The sequence below is a fragment of the Strix uralensis genome, chromosome 2 (assembly GCF_047716275.1).
Source record: "Strix uralensis isolate ZFMK-TIS-50842 chromosome 2, bStrUra1, whole genome shotgun sequence".
Taxonomy (NCBI): Eukaryota; Metazoa; Chordata; class Aves; order Strigiformes; family Strigidae; genus Strix; species Strix uralensis.
In genome coordinates this window covers 106,683,196-106,704,507 of record NC_133973.1, presented here as the reverse complement: position 1 = coordinate 106,704,507, position 21,312 = coordinate 106,683,196, and the positions used below count along the sequence as shown (strand labels likewise).

Here is a 21,312-nt window from a genome sequence, read left to right as displayed (position 1 = left end):
ATCCTTTAAAAGGTGAAAATAAGATTAGTCCAAAGCCTCTTGACTATATTCACCTAAGACAAAAGATTTGGACACCTATGGTGCATATTATTTAAAAATCGATTTAAGCAGTATTTTTTTTTCAAACAAATATGCAAATATTCTATTAAAATTCCTACTTTCCTCATAAGACAATGCTCAAAATTTGGTCAGAAAGACGAGTTAGTTCCCATATTATGGAAGCTTAGAAGTGGATTTTGGGAGAGATTTTCCAGCCTTGTTTTTGAGTGTTACTCCCTTTCTTTTTCTCCCACAATTTTTCTTGCAACCAGCTCCAAAACACCAGGTACTGTGATACATCTTATCCTGAACTCTCCCCTACAAAAGTTGCAATTACAAAGATCCCAATCATATTAAAAAAAAAAATCACACTTGTTTTAAGAACAGCAGTTTTAAGTGTAAATGGCATGACACAGAATGGTATTAACTGGCAAAGCTCAATGGCACAGGCCAACAGGAACGCCATGAAGTTGAACAAAGGGAAATGCAAAGTCCTGCATGTAGTGAACACTCCTGGCTCTCAGATGGGTCAGCCTGACTCACGGCATGCTCTAGATTATGTACATCACTTCACAAATACTCAGGACAGGGACTTCAGACATTAGCAACATGTTAAGTCAGCTTTGGAGCCTCACTCTGACTGTATGTATTGTGGAAATATCAACTCAGAATTTAAGGAAGCAGCACACTATTGCCTTTAAATGAAAAAGGAACAGAAAAACATGCCTCTCTGTTCATATTTCATTTCTCAGCCATCACCTATTCTGTTTTATCTTCTCACTTTTAAAAATAGTACTGCAAGTAAAAAGCATTAATTTTAACTTTAACTGTAGTGCCCTCTTCTAAAAAAACCCCAGTAATAGCAAAAGAAAACACAAGACTTTTAGACAAACAGGTTTATAAGGTTTATTTTCCATTGCACATACATGGATTATATACAAGTTAGTAACATAAGTTACTTCTTAATTTTCTAAAAGATTGTTACAGCACTTGCCATTTTAAAACATCAAGTCAGAAATCAATCTAAAAAGGTAAATATGACAATATTTTAAAAACGAAACAAATTGCACTTTGTTAGGGAGAGTCAAATACAGGTTTGTCTATATGCTGTAACAAACTATATAGCAGGTAATATTACAGTTAGAAGTAGCTCTTGCAGTCCATTTGTACATTAATAATTCTTTTCAATTTTCCTTAATTAAAAACTGGTGGATATTTCAAAGACTTTCTCTTCTTCCTAGTATTCAAGACTCATCACATGAAATGCACTAGCAACTAAGTCTTTATACAATCGCTATTCAAATATAAGAAGAACACCACACCTGAAAATAAGGAAAAAACTAAACCATATTGATTTTACATGTATCTTGAGATGAAAAGTATGGAAGGTGTTCAGCAATAAAGCCCTGTCCACTACTTACATAAAAGAAGATTTTAAAAAATTATCACTGCACACAATACAAAGGGTGGGGTCATACTGTAGTTTTTAAGTCTCCTGTAACAGTAATATTCCTCATTACTGTTCACAGATGAGTGTTTCCATAGCAAACCTGTTCTCAAAGTGTCGAATCTTTCGGCAATTGACGGCTTCACGCTTCTGAATTCCTGTTTGTATTAGTAAAGAACAACGGAGAGTAAACGGAAGAGGGAATGAGGTACGTCGGAGACATAACAGTTTTACATTTGCTATAGTAAGATGTCACCAGAAATCAGAACCACCCCTCTTCCATCCCCCTCTCAGAGAAAACACACATAGGCACACATTCATACTTCAAAAATCAGTAAGCAGGCAATGATCCTGAAGGTGTGGTCAACCAAATCACAGTACTAGTTTAGTTAAAACCAATCTGCCAAAACCCCCCCACTGGCTAGTTTTAATCCAGACCAGTTCCCAATCTCCTTCTCTGTGCATCTGTAAAATCGCTTGTGGGGACATGAGAGAGGGAACAGCAAAGGAATAAACCACTATAGGCAAAAAAGAGTGGACTAATATTATATAAAGAACAATGTCTTGGAACTGGAGAAAGACAATTTAACCAAATTTTAGCCAAACTAATGCTCACTGCCAACTCATGCTCATCATTTATTACCACCAGATCCAGGATCAACATACTGAATTTTGAATTGGATTTTACTATGAAGACCTTTTAATTTTTAAACATTGTTCTAAATTACTTTTATAAAATGTATTTCTTTTCCTTCTTCTCCCAAGCAGTCAGGTCCAACAATATGACTGAAGCAATTAAACTGCTTCAGTATGCACTTGCACATCACATACAGTTTTAAAAAAATAAAAGGCAAGTTTGAGTAAAATCTGAGTGAAAATTTAAGGCAGTATTTAATAGCTTGTCAAGACTCTTCCAAGTGACATCTTCCATGAAGGAGTACCAAGCACTACAATTCTCCTGTGAAGACAACTCTTACTCACATTTCACTGATGCAAATAGGAAGACGTGGACAAATTTACAGATGGCTTCAATGACAAGAACCACCTGAAATTCTGTACATGGACTACAAGGCTATGGCTTCTCATCTATTACAAGTTTTTTCTTGTTTTGGGGGCGTGGGTCAAGAAACAAGATTAAAGAAAAGCATTGATGAAAGCCCAGAAAACATCATCATCGATGAAAGCCTGAACCCCATACAAAACATACCATGCATACACACACACACTTTTTAGCAGCTCACTAAGGCCTTGAGCACTTCTGCACAATAACATTACTTATTTCCATACCTACACAGAAAATATCAGATGTACTTAAGCCCACAGAGCTGGTTACTGCAATAAGCAACCTTGCTTTAATAAAAGTCATTATTTTCAACACAATCAAGCCTATTTACTGAACTCAAGCAGTACTGAACTTTCTGCCAACATGAAAGACTGCAGGAGGAACGTTTACCTTTCATGGCTTCTTTGCGCTGTAGTTTATAGGTCTCCTTGCCACGGCAGAGGCGGTAAATAAAGAATCCCAGCTGATCCACATTTTCAATGCGATCAGTAACAATCATCTGTTCATGAATCAAATAGGACTGAGGCAAGTATGTTCCAGCCTGTTGAACAAAAATATAACAGCTGTCAAAAGCCATCTCTTCATGGTCTAAGTACACAAGAAACAGTTTGCAATGTGTTTCTTTAACACAGCTATGACATATCTTCTTTGAATTCTTTCAAAGTATGTATTACCCACAGGATTTTATTCTAAATATACAAACATGACTGCACTGCACTACAGAAATACATAATGATTATATTCAAAAAGGTCACAAAACTTCCACTGATGCATACATCCACCCTCCTCCCACTACAGTAACGTCAATCTTCAGCAGAGAAGAAATGTTTCTTTCCAGAAGCACCCACTGTCATGGATCAGACCTGAACTTCTCATCCAAAGTTTTCACTTAATTAACAACAGCCCAACAGACCTCAGTCGGGACTACTCCCAAATAGGAGTTGGCAGAACTGTGCTCTACGTAGCGATACTCTCGGGACTGAAACACGCCAGCTGCAGTATACTCCAGCCGCAGTCCACCAGGTTTGGGAAGCCTTGAACATATTCACAGCGTGGGTCACAACTCTCAAGCCAAATTCAAGACGAGACCATCTAGCCCCATAAGTTATTATGGCGACTCCCACCATTGTTTATATGGAAAGGTATTAGAAAGCCATGGTGGTATATCAGGTGTTCTAAGGCAACACTCTGAAAAAGGCAGGAGCCACGATGACACGCAAAGGCTTCCCAAGCCTCTTCTAGTCCCGTCAGTGTTACTTTGCCACAGCTGAAATGATGGAGGGATCCAGCTCGGTGCACACCTCACTGTCCACAGCTGAAGATGCACATACTTAGATATCAGCCAATTTCCTAATACTGCCACTGGTAAATAATCATCAACTTTTTTGAAATATTACTTCATTTAAGAAATCTTGTTAGTGTGATTCTGATTTATGGCAGTAGAGAAGGTATTGCTTACTTTCTAAAAATAAAATGATCTCTTATTATGGAAACAAATTCAACTTCTGTGGCAAAAGATTGCTGTATTTTTTATTAACAATAAGCAACTTGAAATTTCCATCGTAAAACAAGACTGTCTTTTCAGCCCATGTGACATGTTGAGAAGAAGCTGATTAAATGCTATTCTTTTCAGTAAAGAAAGGACTGTATAAAACTCACTTTAAATTGTGGAAGTTTTCTTCAGCACATACTATGAGGAAAACAACAACGATTTTTCTTCTTAAAGAGCTTGGAAAGACTTCATACGCCCAAATTATCCCACTCATTATTTGGTAATTAAATCACTGTAAATTACCGTATCTTAACCTCTGGTCTCTCAAATTTCAGGAAAGACCCCTGAGGGAGCCCCAGAGAAAAGCAGCAGTGCAGGGCACCAGCAGGGTGGGCAGCAGTGCTGAGGACACAGGGCAGCCTGCAAGGATGCTCCTGGGCTTATGCCCTCCAAACCACAGGACCTCCTGGACAACCCCATGGACCCTCCCGGAGAGCGCAAGAAGAGGGGGAGCTCAGTGCAGGAATTTCTTCTGCCCAGCTGCTGCAGGAACAATTACCCAGCCCTGGCATCCAGCATCGCCACAAATATCGTCATCTTTGAGATGTCCTGTGCATCGCATATGGTCAAAACCGGCCAGCTGGCTCAACAATGGGAACGAGGCGGGTGAACAAATATACCTGGGTTTCAGCCTTGTTTCCCAAAGAAAGGGAGGCTTTTCACTGTCTGCATATTCAAGCAAACTATATCAATATATAGAAATGTGGTTCTTTAGGCTAAAATGATGGCTTTTTTTAAAAAACAAAACAACACAGAGCACCTCCATTTTCATAAAATGTCCTCTGCGTGTATTCAGAGCTCATTTTAATGAAACGAGCACTTTAATTGTATATGTTTTTTCCCTTGTGCAACCAGTGTGACTGCAGGACAGTGAACAGAAATTTGCTCACTTTGTGCATCTGCAGAATAGTTTCCCAAATTTCAGTTACAAAACATTTAGCTTGATTTTCTGAGACATCAAATGCCCACAGCGTTTTGTTAATACAATGAGAATTAAACAGATGTCTCATAAAATTAGGGCACTCATTGTTGGGGACAATGATCAAAACAGTTTGCTTTTGCACAGATTTTCAATTAAATGCACGATGCCTGGTTATTCTCTTACTTGTAAACCAAGCATATTTGATTTAGTACTAATGACAAGCTAAGAAATTAACAGATTTTAATAGTGGAATTTGTGTGAATTAAAAATGGAAACAAAACAGCATACACAAAGTAAAAAAAATATGAGGTCACTGAGTTTTACAGACACCACCTCATCCTTATGTACAGGCAATGAAAGTGTGGTTAAATAGCCAGTCTCAAAATAGGCATCAAAAAAGCAGCAGAGGACTTACTTGTGAAGTCATTTTTCACATGAAATTTATTTATAATACACGAACCACTCAGAAATGGCTAAAATGGTTCCTGGAGTCCTAATTTCAAAGCCTCATTTGAAAGATGCAAACCCGAAGATGATATTAACAACTCTAAAGTTACAAAAGCCCAGTAAAATAGAATTTAAAACACTCTTCCCAAGCCTTAGACACAAGTTAGCTTATCAGCTCTCTTCCCCACCCAGAGTGTTTTGCTGTTCTGTAAAGAAACAGAATGCTGAAAAGCAAGGTAAATACTATTTAAATATGCATTAAAAGCATACGTATGTAAGAGTTAAAAGATAAAAATGATTCGTATTAAATTACTAAAGAGACTTCATTAGATTATCTACTTTGGCCTCCTCAATTTCACAGGCCATTATGTTTCACCCAGTGAGTACTACTAACAGAACAGCGTGTCCTCGTGGCAGTGACAAGCCAGCCAGCACCAGCACCACAGGACAGGCAGCAGCGTTCAATTATCAAACTCTGCTGGGAAGCGATTAGGAGCTCCTACAACATCATACTGAAAACTCATGTTCGGTTGCTGAGTGATTGTGGTATCTCAGCCCTGTCCACAGTCCTTGTTTTTAAGGACAGCGAATCTTGTTCTGAAGGTCTGGTGCTCGCAGAACCAGGCATCTGGCTATATTAAAACCCCTCTCACTTAAATGGGCTTTGCTAATCATAGAGGCCAAATCCTGATCACTCATACAAAACCTCTCTGGAAACAGGAATATCCATCTTAAGGCTGCCAGAAGCCTTGTGAACTTGCATCCAGTGCTAGTCCATCACACCTAGTGCCACATCTAATTTCCCTGAGCACGCACAGTGGATCCAACACACCTCGTATACATCATCCTCAAGCCACCGGATCAGTTCAAAGCAGGGGCCAACCCTAGGGCCCTATGCTTTAAACAATGCCCACGTTAAAAGCATTTCCCAGTGTATCTACTTTAAGCCTCTCAGCTAACCAGTCTTAGTCCAGCGCATACATGCTTTATGGAAACTTTAGTCATGATGGATTACAAATTAAAAACCACACAGACTGCTACCAAAGAGTCTAGGTACACTACATCTTCACAATTTTGTCAATCAAATTTGTAGCAACGAAGAATGAGATCAGGTTTGTCTGTCCTCCTCTGAAAAATAATTCCTTCATGATTGTAGTTAATTAACTATGACTGTTTTAGATTTTTTTCTCTCTTTGCAAAGTTCTCTAGTGATCAGTTAACTTTCTAACACATGCACCTTACGTGAATGTCATAGTTCTGGAAAAAAAAAAATTCTCTTTCTTCCCTGTCTTAAGAACAAATTACTTACTATTTAACCATACCTTGATGTTGATGAGCAGCTCCAGGAAATTTTTTGGCGGCATAACAACTGAAGTGTTCAGAGGAATCACATAGCACTTATCCAGGCTAAGGTCAAGATAGGCAGTGAGTCTCTGTTGAGGAAATATTTATTTTAATCAAAATAACAAAAACATCAGAATATTCACATAAAGACTTTGCTAAACTGCTATTGCCTTGTGTTGTTCTTCAAATTATTGTTTTGTTCACTATGAAGTCTGTCCAACAAACTCCAATTTGAGGGTAGGTAAATGTAGAAATAAAAGGCAGTCTTGATGAAAGTTTAAATCTATGACAGGGATTTGTGCAAGGCAGCAGGCGATAAGTAGCTCAGATGTATGACAAGAATGAAATTACAAAGGTGTATCTGAGCTGTTACAGAATCAAGTACAGTATTAATTTATTCCTAGTGCCTGCATTTTGAAACAACAGGGCAAAAACCTTGCTGTAATCCCCATGCTTTTATATTTTGTTATAGTGTAAAGAGGAAATTCTGATGGTAACAACAAAATACAGAAGGAAAAAAATACTGTTACAGATAATGCAGCAAAAATCCTTTTATTTTCAAAAATACTACTGACTTGAAGTGTTAATGATTATTCATAGCTGAATTACTATCTTTATAGTACCTGAACTGCAATATGTACCATTATTTGACAAAAACAGAGATATAAAAGCCCAGGGAATTATCCTGATGAATCCTATGGCTCTGTTCACTGAGCTGTGTTCTACCGCATCTGTTCTTGCTAAAGAAGACATTATCTCAAACTGCTGAAAGCTCTAAGGCTGCAGACATAAACACTGAGGACCAAGAGCCCAACAGTCAAAATAGTACCAGGACAACAAGCATCAGTGCAACTAATCTCATTACATGGGAGTAAGTGCTGTGCCTATGGCAAATGATCCTTGCACCGACCTTTAGAGCAAAGCCTTTAACCTATCAAATCAAAAAGTAAATTTTTAATAGGATATTGTTCCTATTCACTTCTTACATACTGCTTTTTTTTTTTTCCTGGTTTTCCCTCTTTAGAGGCTTTGCTCTAACTCTTAACAGAAGCTCCCTAAATATATTCAGGAATATTTTTAAATGACATAACTCAAGCAAGCAATGCTTTCCTCCAAATCTGGTTATGAATATTTGATAGAGAGAGCACTCATTTTGCCTGGAAAACTTTAAACACTGAAGTTTGCATTAAAAAAAATGGGATGCTTCCCTATTCTTCTTTTTCAGCCTTGCTTAAAAAAGCTGTTTGGAGAAGTCTTCAAACGTTCGCAGAAATTTAGCTTCCTGAAAGCCAGCTGTAGAACATTTCATCACTATCAGTCAGCTTCCATCAGGCTGATACAGAAAAGAAGGGCTTCTAATTGTTTTAGAGCTGTCGTTCGTATCAAGAGCTTTAAGCCTGTCAACTGCCTTAGCAAAAATTTATTACCGTGAGTCTTATCAATCAAAGTTGTTTCTACAAAAAAGAAACAGTCAAAAGTGCCTTCATACCCTGGTTCTGTACCTTCAGGAATAGCCTGTGGTGCACAAGGAAAATTTAGCTTCTGCTAGGCTTCCTACAGCATCTGGAAAACAAGCTCTCTTCCATGGTCACGCAGCTGGTCGCTTCCTTCCCTTTCTGCGGCTGCTTTGGGGTTTTTGAGCTATGCTATGACATCAACCTCTGGGGGTGCTTGAACATACCTAGTGATGTCAGACGCAATGAGCCCCTGCAAGGTGAGGTCAAAGCTATGACAGTCCTTTCTAAACTTCCCTTGGCACCACAGAAGTTGGTCAAATTCTGGCTCAGTGGACTTAGAAAACAGCCAAGAATATATTTTCTTTACTTCCTCATACTAAGGAAAGGAAATAGCTCTAAGATTTTTCGTTTTCTAAAAACAGAACCATATTTGCAAATGGTGGTTTACAAACTACCTCGTGATGATTGTATAATGCTGTACTTTGTATGCCCAGCTAATTATTGCTTGCAGCCTGCTGATCAAAATGTTTCTTTCTGCTGCCTCCTCCACCCTCCACTTTCCCCCACCACAATAATTAGCGAGTACATTTATCGGGATGACTGAGGGGGAACATTTTTCAAGTTTTAAATGCTTTCAGCTTCTTCAGAAATATTTCTTACCCGGTGGAAATCATGGACGATATCAGCAGGATCGCTATCAGCAAACTCAGGGACTGGCACACTGATAAACTCAACATCTTCCTCCTCCAGGATCTGAATATTTTGCTCAATCGTGTGGTAGCGAGCACTCTGAGCCTCGGCCCCAGGCTCAGGTAAACTTAAGCCATCTTCAATATACTTTATTCCACAGAAATACACACCACCCTGCTAAAAATAGTAAACAACCCAGCAACAAAAACATCAGTAGCCTTGTTAGAAGTTTAAAACCAATATTCTCAAAGCACTGTGGAGAAGAAAAACCTGTCAGACTAGATGAAATGTTTCCCTGTAATTTAATTCATACACCAAAGTAGGAGCCAGTTGCTATCTACAACAGGAGCATGGGTAAAACCTTGATTGTACTGAAGCCAGAGGGGGTCCTTCCCTTGAATTCAAGCAAAACAGGAACTCAAAAGCAGGTTCTTAAAATCCAGTTCTTCTGTTTTGCAGCCATTATCTATGGCACACTGCATCTTAATTTTAGAAAGACAATGAAGCTCCTATGCCTATATACATGCATATTATTATTAAATCATGATTTAACCAGTCAATAATTAAATTTAAGACATTGAAACTGATCATCCAAATCACCTTTGAAAAGCAAGACTAACTCTGAATTTGGTCCTGCTTGCAGCAGTGGGGGGTTGGACCAGATGACTTCAAGAGTTTCCTTAGAACTTTAATTATTCTGTGAAGTTGCTTAGTTTTGCAAGGCTTCAGAAGTTTTTAAAGTCGGTTTCTAAAAATTTTGTTTGTTTTGAACAGTTTTAAAAGACAAAAAGGTAATAAAAAGAATTTAAAACAACGATTTGTGTCCTTCTGTCACAGTACACATGGCAGGTTACCTAAGTGAAGTGTAAAATAAAGTCCTGAGTCAGAGGAAGTCATGTACCAAATCTATAGGCCAGACAGTTTTGGAAACATACAACTTCTGCATATGCACATGCCATCAATTTAAAGTTTTACATTGAAAACATGTCTTCAGTACAATGTTAGCTCAATTCCTCAATGTTTCCTCCAACCCAGATCTGACTCACAAACAAGTACCACAGGTCTGAACTAAACAGCACTTTCAATTTCAGCTAGCTGGCATGCAAAAGGTGGAGGACTGCGGTGCTAAGTGCAGACAAAACATGCGTTAGTAATACAGCAGGCCTTCAGCTACTCTGAGCTTGTTAATCCACCAAGATATGCTATGCTGTTTAAGCATCGTTTGCAACACTACTGCTCCCCTGTACATTAAGTTAAAGTGATAGCCAAAGAGGCTATAAACTGCAAGTTCAGATAGAATTTCTCATGTTTAATTAGTTTGCCTTCTGTGTTAGCAGCTACTAAAATGGGGAAAAAAATCAAAATCCTGACAGCAGAGACAAGAACACAGAATTTCTACCTTATAATTATGTGCGCCAACCAGTGGGCTAGAGGGATTCATGTTTTGCTTATATTCTCCCTTTCTGACCCCGTGAATCTTGCAACCCCAGCAGTTTCTGAAGGAGGGAAGGTGTGCACCATTTGGGCATCAGCGCAGCACATCCAGCGCTACCCTGTGACAATTTCCCCCTAAGGAAGACAATATTTAACTCAGATCTCCCATGTTTCAGGTAAATGCTCCACTTTCTGGCACCACTGTCTTCTCAGGGCTCCTCTTGCAGGGCTCCTCTTGCAGTGGTGCCATCTGTTAAAGACTGAAAATACATTTTGTCAGAGGTCTAATCTTGTCAGCGTGGATTAGACTTGACAGAGCATGTTTAACCATGTTGACTGTGCTTCTCCCAAGTCCCCTGCAGGGCCTGTATTTCTTATCCCTCTGGAGGCCAGGAAGGAGGAAAGTCACTGCACTGCTTTGACAAGCAGTCCCTTTCCTGCGCATTAGCAGTACTGTATACATCTAGGAAATCTGGGGTCAAACACGGAGGCTTTCAATGGGTTAATCCACCTCCAGTATTTGGCACTGCAAAACAGGAGAGAAAGCACATGAAAATCTGGGACACCACTGGGGTTCTTAAACCCAAGCCCTATTTAGATGTAATCCTTTCTCTGCAACCTAAAGTTTTCAAAAGTGTTGCTCTTTTATTTACCAGCTTCATTCCTGCCCTTCTCTGCCAACAGGTAACTTCAGAGCAGGTGATACACTTTGCATTTAGAAAAGCTAAAGTCTTAGATAAAAATGGGAGTAGCAAGGCTACTGGCTTTAGTCTGTTGCTCCTCTTCCCTCTTCTAAAAATAAGGCATAACAGAGAAAAACGCCACCCTCCCATAACAAAATGTATTTGACTTACCTGGAATGCAAAATATTTGTACAGATAGGCACCACCCAGGATCACACCAGCCAGCATAAAGGCCAATCCGAAGCACATGCACCAGCACCAGGCCCTCCTCTGCCCAACAGGCACAGCATCCTCAGGGTCCTGCAATGCATCAGAGAGAGACCTTCAACACACTGTTCCCAAGACATGTAGGACAGCAGATACTTCAGGCCCAGCAAGTACAAACACTGCATCCACCAGAAAAGGCCATACGCACTTTATTACAATTGTTTGGAAACATAGTTTATTTGGTAAAGTTTAAAACAGCTCTATTTAAGTTGAGGCTTAGGAAAACGTGTACTAACAGTCGCTTTTAATGCCATTGTCACTGACTAAATTGGCAGACTTAAGGAAGAGAAAAATACAACAAAATCTCCGGAGATACCTCATAACACACAGTGAGCCTTTTTACAGATTGCAGACAGAAAAATATCCGTTCTCAGGCAACCTCCATGCAACAACAGCAGAGCAAAAAAAAAGTCAATTCAGAAAGGTCAGATTCTTTTTTATCTTGGTATATGCAATTTAAGTGAACCTGAAGAACCAACAAAAGATCAAAGTTAGTAAGAAGAGCAAAATATATCCTTTCCTGTGTTGTTCTATCAGGATGAAATAGACTTTACCACCTCTTTGCTGCCAGAATAATAAGAGTGGGAATCAAAAAAATATGCTTTCCAAGTTGCTGTTAAGGAAGCTTTCTGCTCTAAGACAGCATTGGCCATGCCTGTCTGCTGTTCCTGTTATGCTAAAAGAATTACAGGATGTCTCCCCTTTGGGGCACTAGTTTGCATAACCACTCAGTCCCCACAGGCATCCTAAGCAATAAACTGCTGCTTGCAAAATCTTTCCTCTCTCAGCCACATTACAATGCTCTTGCCTCCCCCCATTGTTTGCATAACTCATCCAAAAAAAAAAGAAAAATAAGAAAAAATACCCCATCTTTGAGTCAGCCCCTTCCAAGACATAATCCTGGGAAGATATCAGAATTCAAATAAATATAAAGCAATTCATTATCCCTTTGCAACAAAAAAAAAAAAAAAAAAAAAAAAGGGTCGAATGATGACCAGGGCAAAATCATTACAGCCAAATAAACAAAAAACCCCAAACCAGAAAGTGGAGGAAGAACATGAGGGAAGCACTTGAGAAGGCATAGGTATCTATTGACTGTCAGTCTATGTTCTGCCTCATGTCTTTTTTCTGCAGTATTTGCTAATTAGGATGATTTCCCACTTGAACAAAGTTGTGGGTGTAGTCCTCACACTGCCTTGGTTCAGTTGGGAAGGAATTCCTCTCATCTGGCCAAAGCTATCTAAGCAAGTCTGACCAAATGGAAAGGGGACCCTCCCTGTAAATGGTGGCGAGAAAGAGGCACTTCCTGAGAATGACTCATCCCAACCACCCCTCACATAGAAAAGTAGTCTTTTGGAGGGACTTCTTTTCACTGATTATAGAGGGAAATTCCTTGGTTAACAAACCAGGTACCTAATTCATATGTAGCTAAAATTAGGTGATGTGAAACCCACCTTTACAGTACACTGCAATTATCTTTCATAGAGAAGTGGCAATGCAGCTTCTTTGCCAGGCAACGGCTGCCAAAATCTGTTCCAGAAATATTTAGAGTCAAACTGAAGGTGTGTCACAGATTGTGTTTTATGTTACCTTGCAAACTACCACAGTAAATCAGATTGTGAAATCTCCATTTCCAAACCATGGAGGTTTTCAAGACTCAACTAGACAAAGCCATGGCTGATCTTGCTTTGGCAACCATGCTGTTTCTAAAGGGAGGCTGGACCAGATGACTTCCAGAAGACCCTTCCAACCAGCTTTTTTGGGATGCATTACAAGGCAAAGCGAGAGTGGCTAGAAGACTATTGCTGTGGACTGAAAAAGCAGAATGAAAAGACAAATAACAACTTTTGAAAGTTTTTACATTACTAATTAAGGAATTCAGTGTAACGAATTACAGGATTACTAGCTGCATGGTTTTTAACCTGGCTGTTTGCAAAGACTGAGAATAGGACATAATACCCATGGTAATCTAATTAACTTTCAGGTCAGGTTAAGATTCACTGTGGATTCTTCTATAAATCATCTCAATTATAAATCTAAACGAGGTAAAACAAGGATTTTTATTTTAATGATACAGGGCAACATAAGGTAACTATTTCCCTAGACATTTCAAAGCATAAAGGACATCTGATTAAAACTTTAAAATACTGTCATTTAAACTGTTGCAAGTTAATGCACAAAAACTGATAGCAAACTTGCTCTACCAAAATATTCCTTAGCGAAGAATATAAAGAGTATCTTTATTCTTTCCCAGTGCTGCTTTTATCCCTGCCCCCCCTCCCCTTTTTTAACTCCAAGCAGAATATCCATTAGTGGACTACCTCTTCCATTTTTACATGCTTTTGTAAATTCAGAAAGACTAACAAAATATGCACCTGGGAAATGGTGCAGAAGGCATACAGGGTGTGAACACCTACCTGGAGATGGGGATTAATGTTAAATTCATTTTGCATAGGCGACAAAAATAATCAGAAAAAGGAAATAACTTGTACACTTTTACCATGCTAGGAGGAACCTGAAAGACAAGTTTATCAATATTCCACCATAAATAATTTTGCTTGATATATGAGATGACAGATGTAAACAATAGGTTTAATACAACTCTTATCCTCTACCAGCAGCTAAATTTTATCATTATTATTTCTGAAGGCATCCCTAATGGTGGCACGTTAAGTTATTTTGTATTTGTAGCTGCCTATTGCATTGATTTGTCCACAGACTACTTAAAACAACACACCAAATTTAGAGCAAGAGTTCAAGCCCAGTTTAGCCTCTTGCTTAGGAGAGTGCATGAAAGTACTGCATCTCAGTACAGAGGAACCACAAGCATTAGGTAACACAGAAAACATTTTATGCTGTTGAAGGAGAACACAGAATTGATTTCCTCTTCTAAATTAGAAAACTAAGTACATCATCAAGCAGTTTAAAACCACCCTAAATTAAAATATTATAAATAATCTGCTGAAGCTAAATTATACTCGTATTAGTAGCTGTCCTGTGGCTAAGCTGGCTAAACTTCTGTACTGTTGCCATGACAGCTTAGTTTAGGCTGAATTGACCCAAAAGAATAATTCATCCCTCACTATATAAATCTGACCCTCTGAACTGCAAGAGGAGAAAGCCAGACAGATGCTCATTCTCCTTCCAGGTGACTCATATTCTGAAAGAAAAAACATTAAGTGAAAGAGGATCCCCACTAAGAGGGCCAGTGCTGAATTAGCACCTCTCCCCACATAGTTAGGACTGCACTAGACAGCAGCGCCGGCTTCTGAAGCCAGAGCACAACATGAGATTGCAGCCTCACTGACTAATTTTTCTCTAGGTCAGCTTTTCACTGGCAGGGGTATCTGACAAAAGAAAGCATCGTGCACTTGAGGTGAAGATTGACCTCTAAAAATATGTGTCTCTACTTTTGTGAGCACTAATAATTAATCATTGCTGTTCCAGTCCTTTTCTTTCCCCGCTTCTGTTTCATCCCTGCCCTGTGTACTTCCAAGTCCCTGGTGAATCCCCAAACTTAAGATGATGCCACAGAACTAATCTTCTTTGATGCAAAATGCCTTAGGAGGAACTGGATGCAAGCCCAATATTGGCTTGTTTCTCTTGATGAGCTGATTGTTCTAATTGGAAAACATCTGATTAGCCTATTTCCCATGGACAAGACATGAAACAGAAGCATCTCTCTGCCACTTGTACGCTAAATCCTACAATGTTAAAATTAAATGGTTCAGAACTTCCCAACCTGAACAGCTTCAAGCTCTGCAGGAACAATTTTCCTGTAGATAGAAAACGAGAAGTACTAAATTCTCTATTATTTGAGATTGGTAAGATTCAAATCTGTCTTCTCTCACAAAGAGGTTACAAGATGACTGCATTTTTAAATAAAGCTCCCTTCATCAGTTACCACAGCAGCTAATGTAAAGCTGCAGTCTTATGATTGGAACCATGAAACACTTGGGAGGTGGACAAATGATACCACAAACTGTCTACCGAAGCACCTCTCAACTACAGAAAGATATTCACAAGAACATATTTATGACAATTAGCATTAACTGTTCCGGAGCAGATACCCCCTACACCTGCAAATATTAGCAGTTATTAACGGCTACAGGCCATATATTCTCTTGATCGTTTCAGTTCAATTTTAATGCTACTTTTTTCTTTAAATAAATGCTGAATTTCAGAAGGACCAAATTCATGTTTGGGGTAACATCACAAAATTCTTCTAAGAAGCTCCAATACTGAGCCACAAATGTGTATAATTAGACTTGGTAATTACTTAGATTTTACCCTTGTGGCTTTTTGTACATAGTGGAATATAATTGCTTTAACATTATAAAAGTAAGGCAGTCTAAAAACTTACAAGGCATATGTCTAGCTCATATTAAAACGGGTGAGAAGATTATCAGACCTTGTTCCTTTCCAGAAATTAAGGACATATCAAATATATGATTAAAAAAAATTTTCATATAAATCAATTAGGTAAGAATCCACCTAAACCAGACATGATGGATATGCTGTGCAGAGTGCAGAATATTGTATGACTATTGTGCACCTATGCAAAAGATAATGGTCTAAATTTAAAAATAGATACAACAGCAATAAAAATAATTTTAGGAGGGGAAAATGTCTTTCAGGACCAACATGCAGTCTTTGATCCACAGACAAACAAGATGCAGAGTGTTACTGAGTATTACAAATATTACTAAAACTGTCTGTAGCATAATACACAAACCGCCCATAATTATGCATCTGAGAATAACATCTAATATATATGTGTGTGTATATATATGTATACACACACACATATAAAAGCTTACAGTTACTGTGGGTAGAACTGTCTGGAAGCTGTTCAGAGCAGTTTTCTTCCAAAGTCCTTTGCGTGCCAGTTAGCTCACATGGATGGACAGAATGCAGCAGGGCAGACAGAGCTTCCTAAAGGCAAATACTGACCAACTGCAGCTTTAATTAGTGGAATGGGGAGAAGAGAAGTTAATGATGACTCCCTAAAAGTGGTTTTTAATGAGGGAGGCTAAAAAGTCTTGAAATAAAATACCAACCAACGCTTGTATAAACTGAATTCTGTTGGTCAGGCTTGCCTGCTGACTTGTAAATCTGACATCTGTAGAAAATCCTCCCAAAAGACAGTCAATTTAAAATGAACTTAATTTAGAAAGAGCTCTGCATTCCTCCCATGGTATTCCTGCCTGAAGACTGCTTCAAGCCTGGTATTCTATTTATTACTTGTTGCAGATGGGAAATTAAGGCAGGCTTTTGCAAGACTCCTCACTTGGCAGATGCTGTGAATCTGGAAGGCCATCATACTGATCTGCCTCTCAAGCAGCAATTTTATGCTTCCTAATAAATTTAAATTTTAAGTACAATGATCTTTTAACTTGCTAGTTGGAAAAACAGACTCTATATACAATAGATGCTTCAGAGATCTCTCGCTTATCACAAGGAGTGACGTGTTCTTTCTACTCAGGCAATGAAGCCTGAAAACAAGCTACGGTTGTTTATGTGCAGTTGATAATCTGAACACTGTAACCCTTCTGTGGCAGCACTGCCAGTTCCTCTTCTGTCAAGATGGACAGGGACTTGTCCATCTGGTCAAAGGCTCTCTGCCTAAAGAATAGCATGAAAACCAGATCTTAGTTCTGGTGTTGCTTGCTGTAGTCACGTAGCTTGGATAACCAAGGAGATTAATTAATTATGATTATCTACTTGGCAGTTGGTACTTATTAATCTCTTCCTGTATTTCCAATATCGGTATATGTTCTATAAAATAATATTGTAAACACAAAATCTGTTGTACAGCACTAGGAAATCCAGCAGTGAGAAGAAATGACATACCAAGAGATTTCCAAAGTTCAAAGTTGAAGGTCATTTTTATGTTAGTTGAACGCTACCTCACCAAATAATGGGGGCGTTTTATTAAAAAAATGAGGTGTCTGTCAAATGACTCATTTAATGGTTCAAACGTCATAACCACCATGAAATAAAAACATTAATATAAGCAGCCAGCTCAAGATCATCTTAAAAAGGGAATCAGTGCTGGTGGATAGGAAGGAAGTTGCATGTATTGGGAAAGATGGAGGTGAAGAGAGAACAAAACCAATAAGAAAACAGGCAAGAAAAGGGGAGCAGGAAATAAAACTAGAGAGAAACATGGTGGAACATAAAGAGTTCAATTTCTCTGCAGGAAGTCAAGGAAAATTACAACTGTAAAGTGAATGTAAAGGATGTGAATCAGCAGTTTACCCACAGCTACAGCTACGTGATAATAAAAGGACAATAAAAGAAGCTGGTTTTGAAAGAGTAATCCTGCAACTCTTAACTGATGTGAGTAATCCTGATTTACCTAAATGCTGCCTTCAATTTCTGAGATAAGAGATTACAATACTTGATAGCAATGAACAATGGAAGAGGACTGGTAAAGAGGAAGAAGCCTGTAACTATTTAGTCTGCTGTTTTGATTAGATTTGGGAGCAGTATTGTTAAGAGTGATTATTTTTATTGTTAGCTTTGGTCTTACACGGACTAGAAAGTGAAAAAAAAAAACCAAACAACCCAACCTCACTTATTTAAACAGTCTGAAAGTTCTGTCTTTGTAGACCAGGCAACGATTTTCTTCAGGTGATTCACATGTACACCTTTTAGTTGTATCCTCATCCCAGGCTGTCTAAAGTTACTGTAGAACTAACCACACACTATATTTTACTCTGTTTTCTTCAAACTGTGTTCCCCAAATTGTTCCACTTTTCTTTGTCCAGTTCCAAGATCCCCCAACTCGCTTCTCTCACCACCAAGCCCAATGGTTTCAAGCCTTCCTATAATTTCCTTTTTATCCTGTTGAGATGAGGAGCTAGGAAATTAAAATAGGATATAGAAATTGGGCACTCAAGAAATGAAGGTATAACTTAGTTTAGAGATAAAGATGGAAGACTAGAGGCTAGATCAGGCTAGGGACTAGAGGCCCATTAGTTAAAAGATAACTAAGATTGAATAGGATAATAGATCATAGTCGATGGGCCAGAGAGCAGAACAATATGGAAACCTTGATTAATAGAAGCTGTGAGGGAACGCTTCCTGATGGAATAGGAAGACAGCCCTAAAAACTGGTCAAAACCAACCCTATGGTCCGGCCTGAGTCCAGGAGGCTACAGAGACTGCGCAAGGAAGGGAGGTAAAAAGTTCAACAGTGAGGAAGAGGAGCTACCTCATCTCTGCGACCCCAGCCCATGACCACCGGGACACACTGCGCAGACGCAACTAGGAGGAGACCGGGGCGGAACATATGAAAAAGACTTTCAGGCTCATTATAATACAAAGCGGGAATAGGTCATGCATATGTATAGGTGTATTATGAATATGGGATGCTTTGTAGCATAAAGTCAAGACAAGGTGCCATGAGAAGTGCGCACGTTTGTGGTGGAGCGATCCCCCGTGCGTCTCAGCGTTGAATAAAAATACCTACTTTATAACCTTATAGGTTGTGGAGTCGTGTTTCCGCAAGTCACTGTGTCTATACCCACCGTATCTTTCCCCATCCCAAAGCAGAGTTTTCCGGTCTCTGCCACATGCAGAGTACTGGGCACACTTTATTTCCATTTCCTCCCTTCATTACTGCTACAAGATAAACCATTCACTGCATCAGTGTGCCACACTCTTGGGAAAAGGAGGTGGGCTATGGCCACAGAAGTGCTCTATACCCCACCAACCAGCCCTCCTGTGCCTCTTGTCCTGCATTTTCACGGTAAATACTCGGGGTCAAGGACTGGTCTCCTTTCTTTTTCTGTACAACAATTAGCACAAGAGGATCTTAATACCATCTTATATTGCTTCTGAACATCGGGAAATACTTTTACTGTGAGGGTGACTGAGCAGTGACACAGGTTGCCCAGAGAGGCTGTGGAGTCTCTATGCTCGGGGATACTCAAAAGCCGTCTGGACATGGTCCTGGGCAAAGGACTCTCTAAGTGTCCCTGCTTGAGCAGGGCGGTTGGCCCAGATGACCTCCAGAGGTCCCTTCCAACCTCAACCACTCTGTGATACACATCTACAGGTTTTAACACTAACACTATGCATGGAGAGAATTAATGAATCATTAAAAAAAAAGTTAAGAATCCAGGAGTGCTGAGTCTATGATGGACAAGTAATAAAGCTCCACACATCCTTTATTTCCTTTGCTTTGGGGCTTTATGATTCTTCTGACTTCTCCCCCCCACGCCTTGCCCACAACATGAAACTTCAACAAAATCTACAACACTTTGAAAATGTGTGGATGCTGAGTTCAAAAGTTCTTGTCTCACTGACAGCCAGAGATCCACAACTGCCACTGTACTATACTGAATACAAAACATCTTCATAAGCTTGGCTAGTGAACAGCAGGTGAAAGCCAGCTTTTTTATATGTATAAATGTTGATGAATTTATGCATACATTTTCATAAATCTGAACAATGGAAATTTGTTCTGCATTCCACACCTATTTTTCTCAAGTATTTTAAGAAAAGTGTTCTGGTGAAACAGCTTGCAAGTCATAGACCAAAACATGCAGATGAAAGGTTGCACAGATATCTGGCAAGAGATGCCTGTGGGACGTTTATTTTTTTTAAAACACGAAACCTCAAACCTAAGAGGTTATATGGGACATTTTTCAGAATATATTTTGCTTTCAGAAAACAAAATCACTACACCCTTTATGGTTACAGTGTGTCAAACATGGCATTTCATTAAACTGTCAAATTTTGAAAAATGCTTCATTTTTACACACTGCCAAATAAACCCTTTCCCCCACCTGCATTCATTGACTTACAGTTGACTTGCATTCTACCATACTTGTAAAAACTACACTAAATAAATCTCTGTAACTTCAAATGCAGTATCTCTCTCGACTTTATCCTGAATTAGATCAATGTTTGAAAACAGGAACTTAAAGGATTCCTATTCCACTTAAAATGGATCAATACTGAATTATCTTTTTGACCTTGATTGTTCCAGTTCCTGTCTCTTCCTTATCCTGCTCACTTCTTATGTCTGAAATTTCTCTGCTTTTTTGCTACAACTGCCTGAATCTCAGACATCAGTATGATGGAACACTATGTGGATTTAACCTAGATTTCTCTCAAGACTATTTTCCCAAGCGGTGATGGCTCTTTCACCCAAGAGATCTCATTAGCATGCACACATGCACCACTGAGCCTCAGAATTTAATAACTCTATTCCCAGGTTCAGCCACAGATGGTATGTCATCTCAAACAAGTTACAAACACTGTGTCTCAGTTTCTCTCAGAAGTTTAATCCAGCATCGCAGAATCCACTTGGGAGGTCTCTAGTCCAGCCTCTTGCTCAAACGGAGGGTGGACTCTGAAGCCTGTCCAGGTTGCTCAGAGCTCTTGTCCAGTCAAGTTTGCAAAACCTCCAAGGACTGACACTTCAAAGCTTCTCTGGGTAACCTGCTCAGCATTCAGTTCTCCTCATACTGAAAAATATTTTGCTTATACCCAGCTAGAAGCTCTCCTTTTTCAATTTATGGCCACTGCCTTTTCAGACACCTCCCCAGATGCCAGGAGGCTGCTGTGAAATCCCCCAAAGCCACCTCATCTTCAGGCTGAACAAGCTCCACTCCCTCAGCCACTCCTCACAGGTACATGCTCCAGCCCCCAACCATCATGGTGGCCCCTGATGGACTTGCACTGGTTTGTCAATGTCTTTTTTTAGATCAGAAAGTTCTCGGCCTTCAGCAATGGCAGTGACTCTTGCCCACCTGACTGTCCACCAGGAGCCCTGAGTCTTTCTCAAGCAGATCAGCTTCCCAGCCAGGTGGTCCCCAGCCTGTCCTGATGGACAGGTGAGTCTGCTCCAGGTACAGGACTCTGCATTTGTTATTTCTGGAACTCATGAGGTTTTTGTTCAGCCCGTTACTGTGGCCTGTTGGGGTCTCTCTGAATAGCAGTCCTGTCCTCA

General features: G+C 39.4%; 1 protein-coding gene across 2 annotated transcripts in view; it reads right to left on the bottom strand.

Annotated features, from left to right (window-relative positions):
• Window positions 1–920: 920 nt before the first annotated feature.
• The window catches only part of ITM2B (integral membrane protein 2B), a 28,613-nt gene continuing 8,221 nt past the window's right edge, over window positions 921–21,312 (bottom strand). The window contains exons 2-6 of one of the 2 annotated variants that reach the window (XM_074859662.1): window positions 11,250–11,378; window positions 8,932–9,138; window positions 6,793–6,903; window positions 2,940–3,090; window positions 921–1,644 (exon numbers count right to left, since the gene is read on the bottom strand). In XM_074859662.1, the coding sequence (XP_074715763.1) occupies window positions 1,556–1,644; window positions 2,940–3,090; window positions 6,793–6,903; window positions 8,932–9,138; window positions 11,250–11,378 (687 nt within the window). In that variant the 3' untranslated portion in view covers window positions 921–1,555. The remainder of the gene's footprint in view (window positions 1,645–2,939; window positions 3,091–6,792; window positions 6,904–8,931; window positions 9,139–11,249; window positions 11,379–21,312) is intronic. The other variant, XM_074859664.1, reaches the window with a different exon arrangement.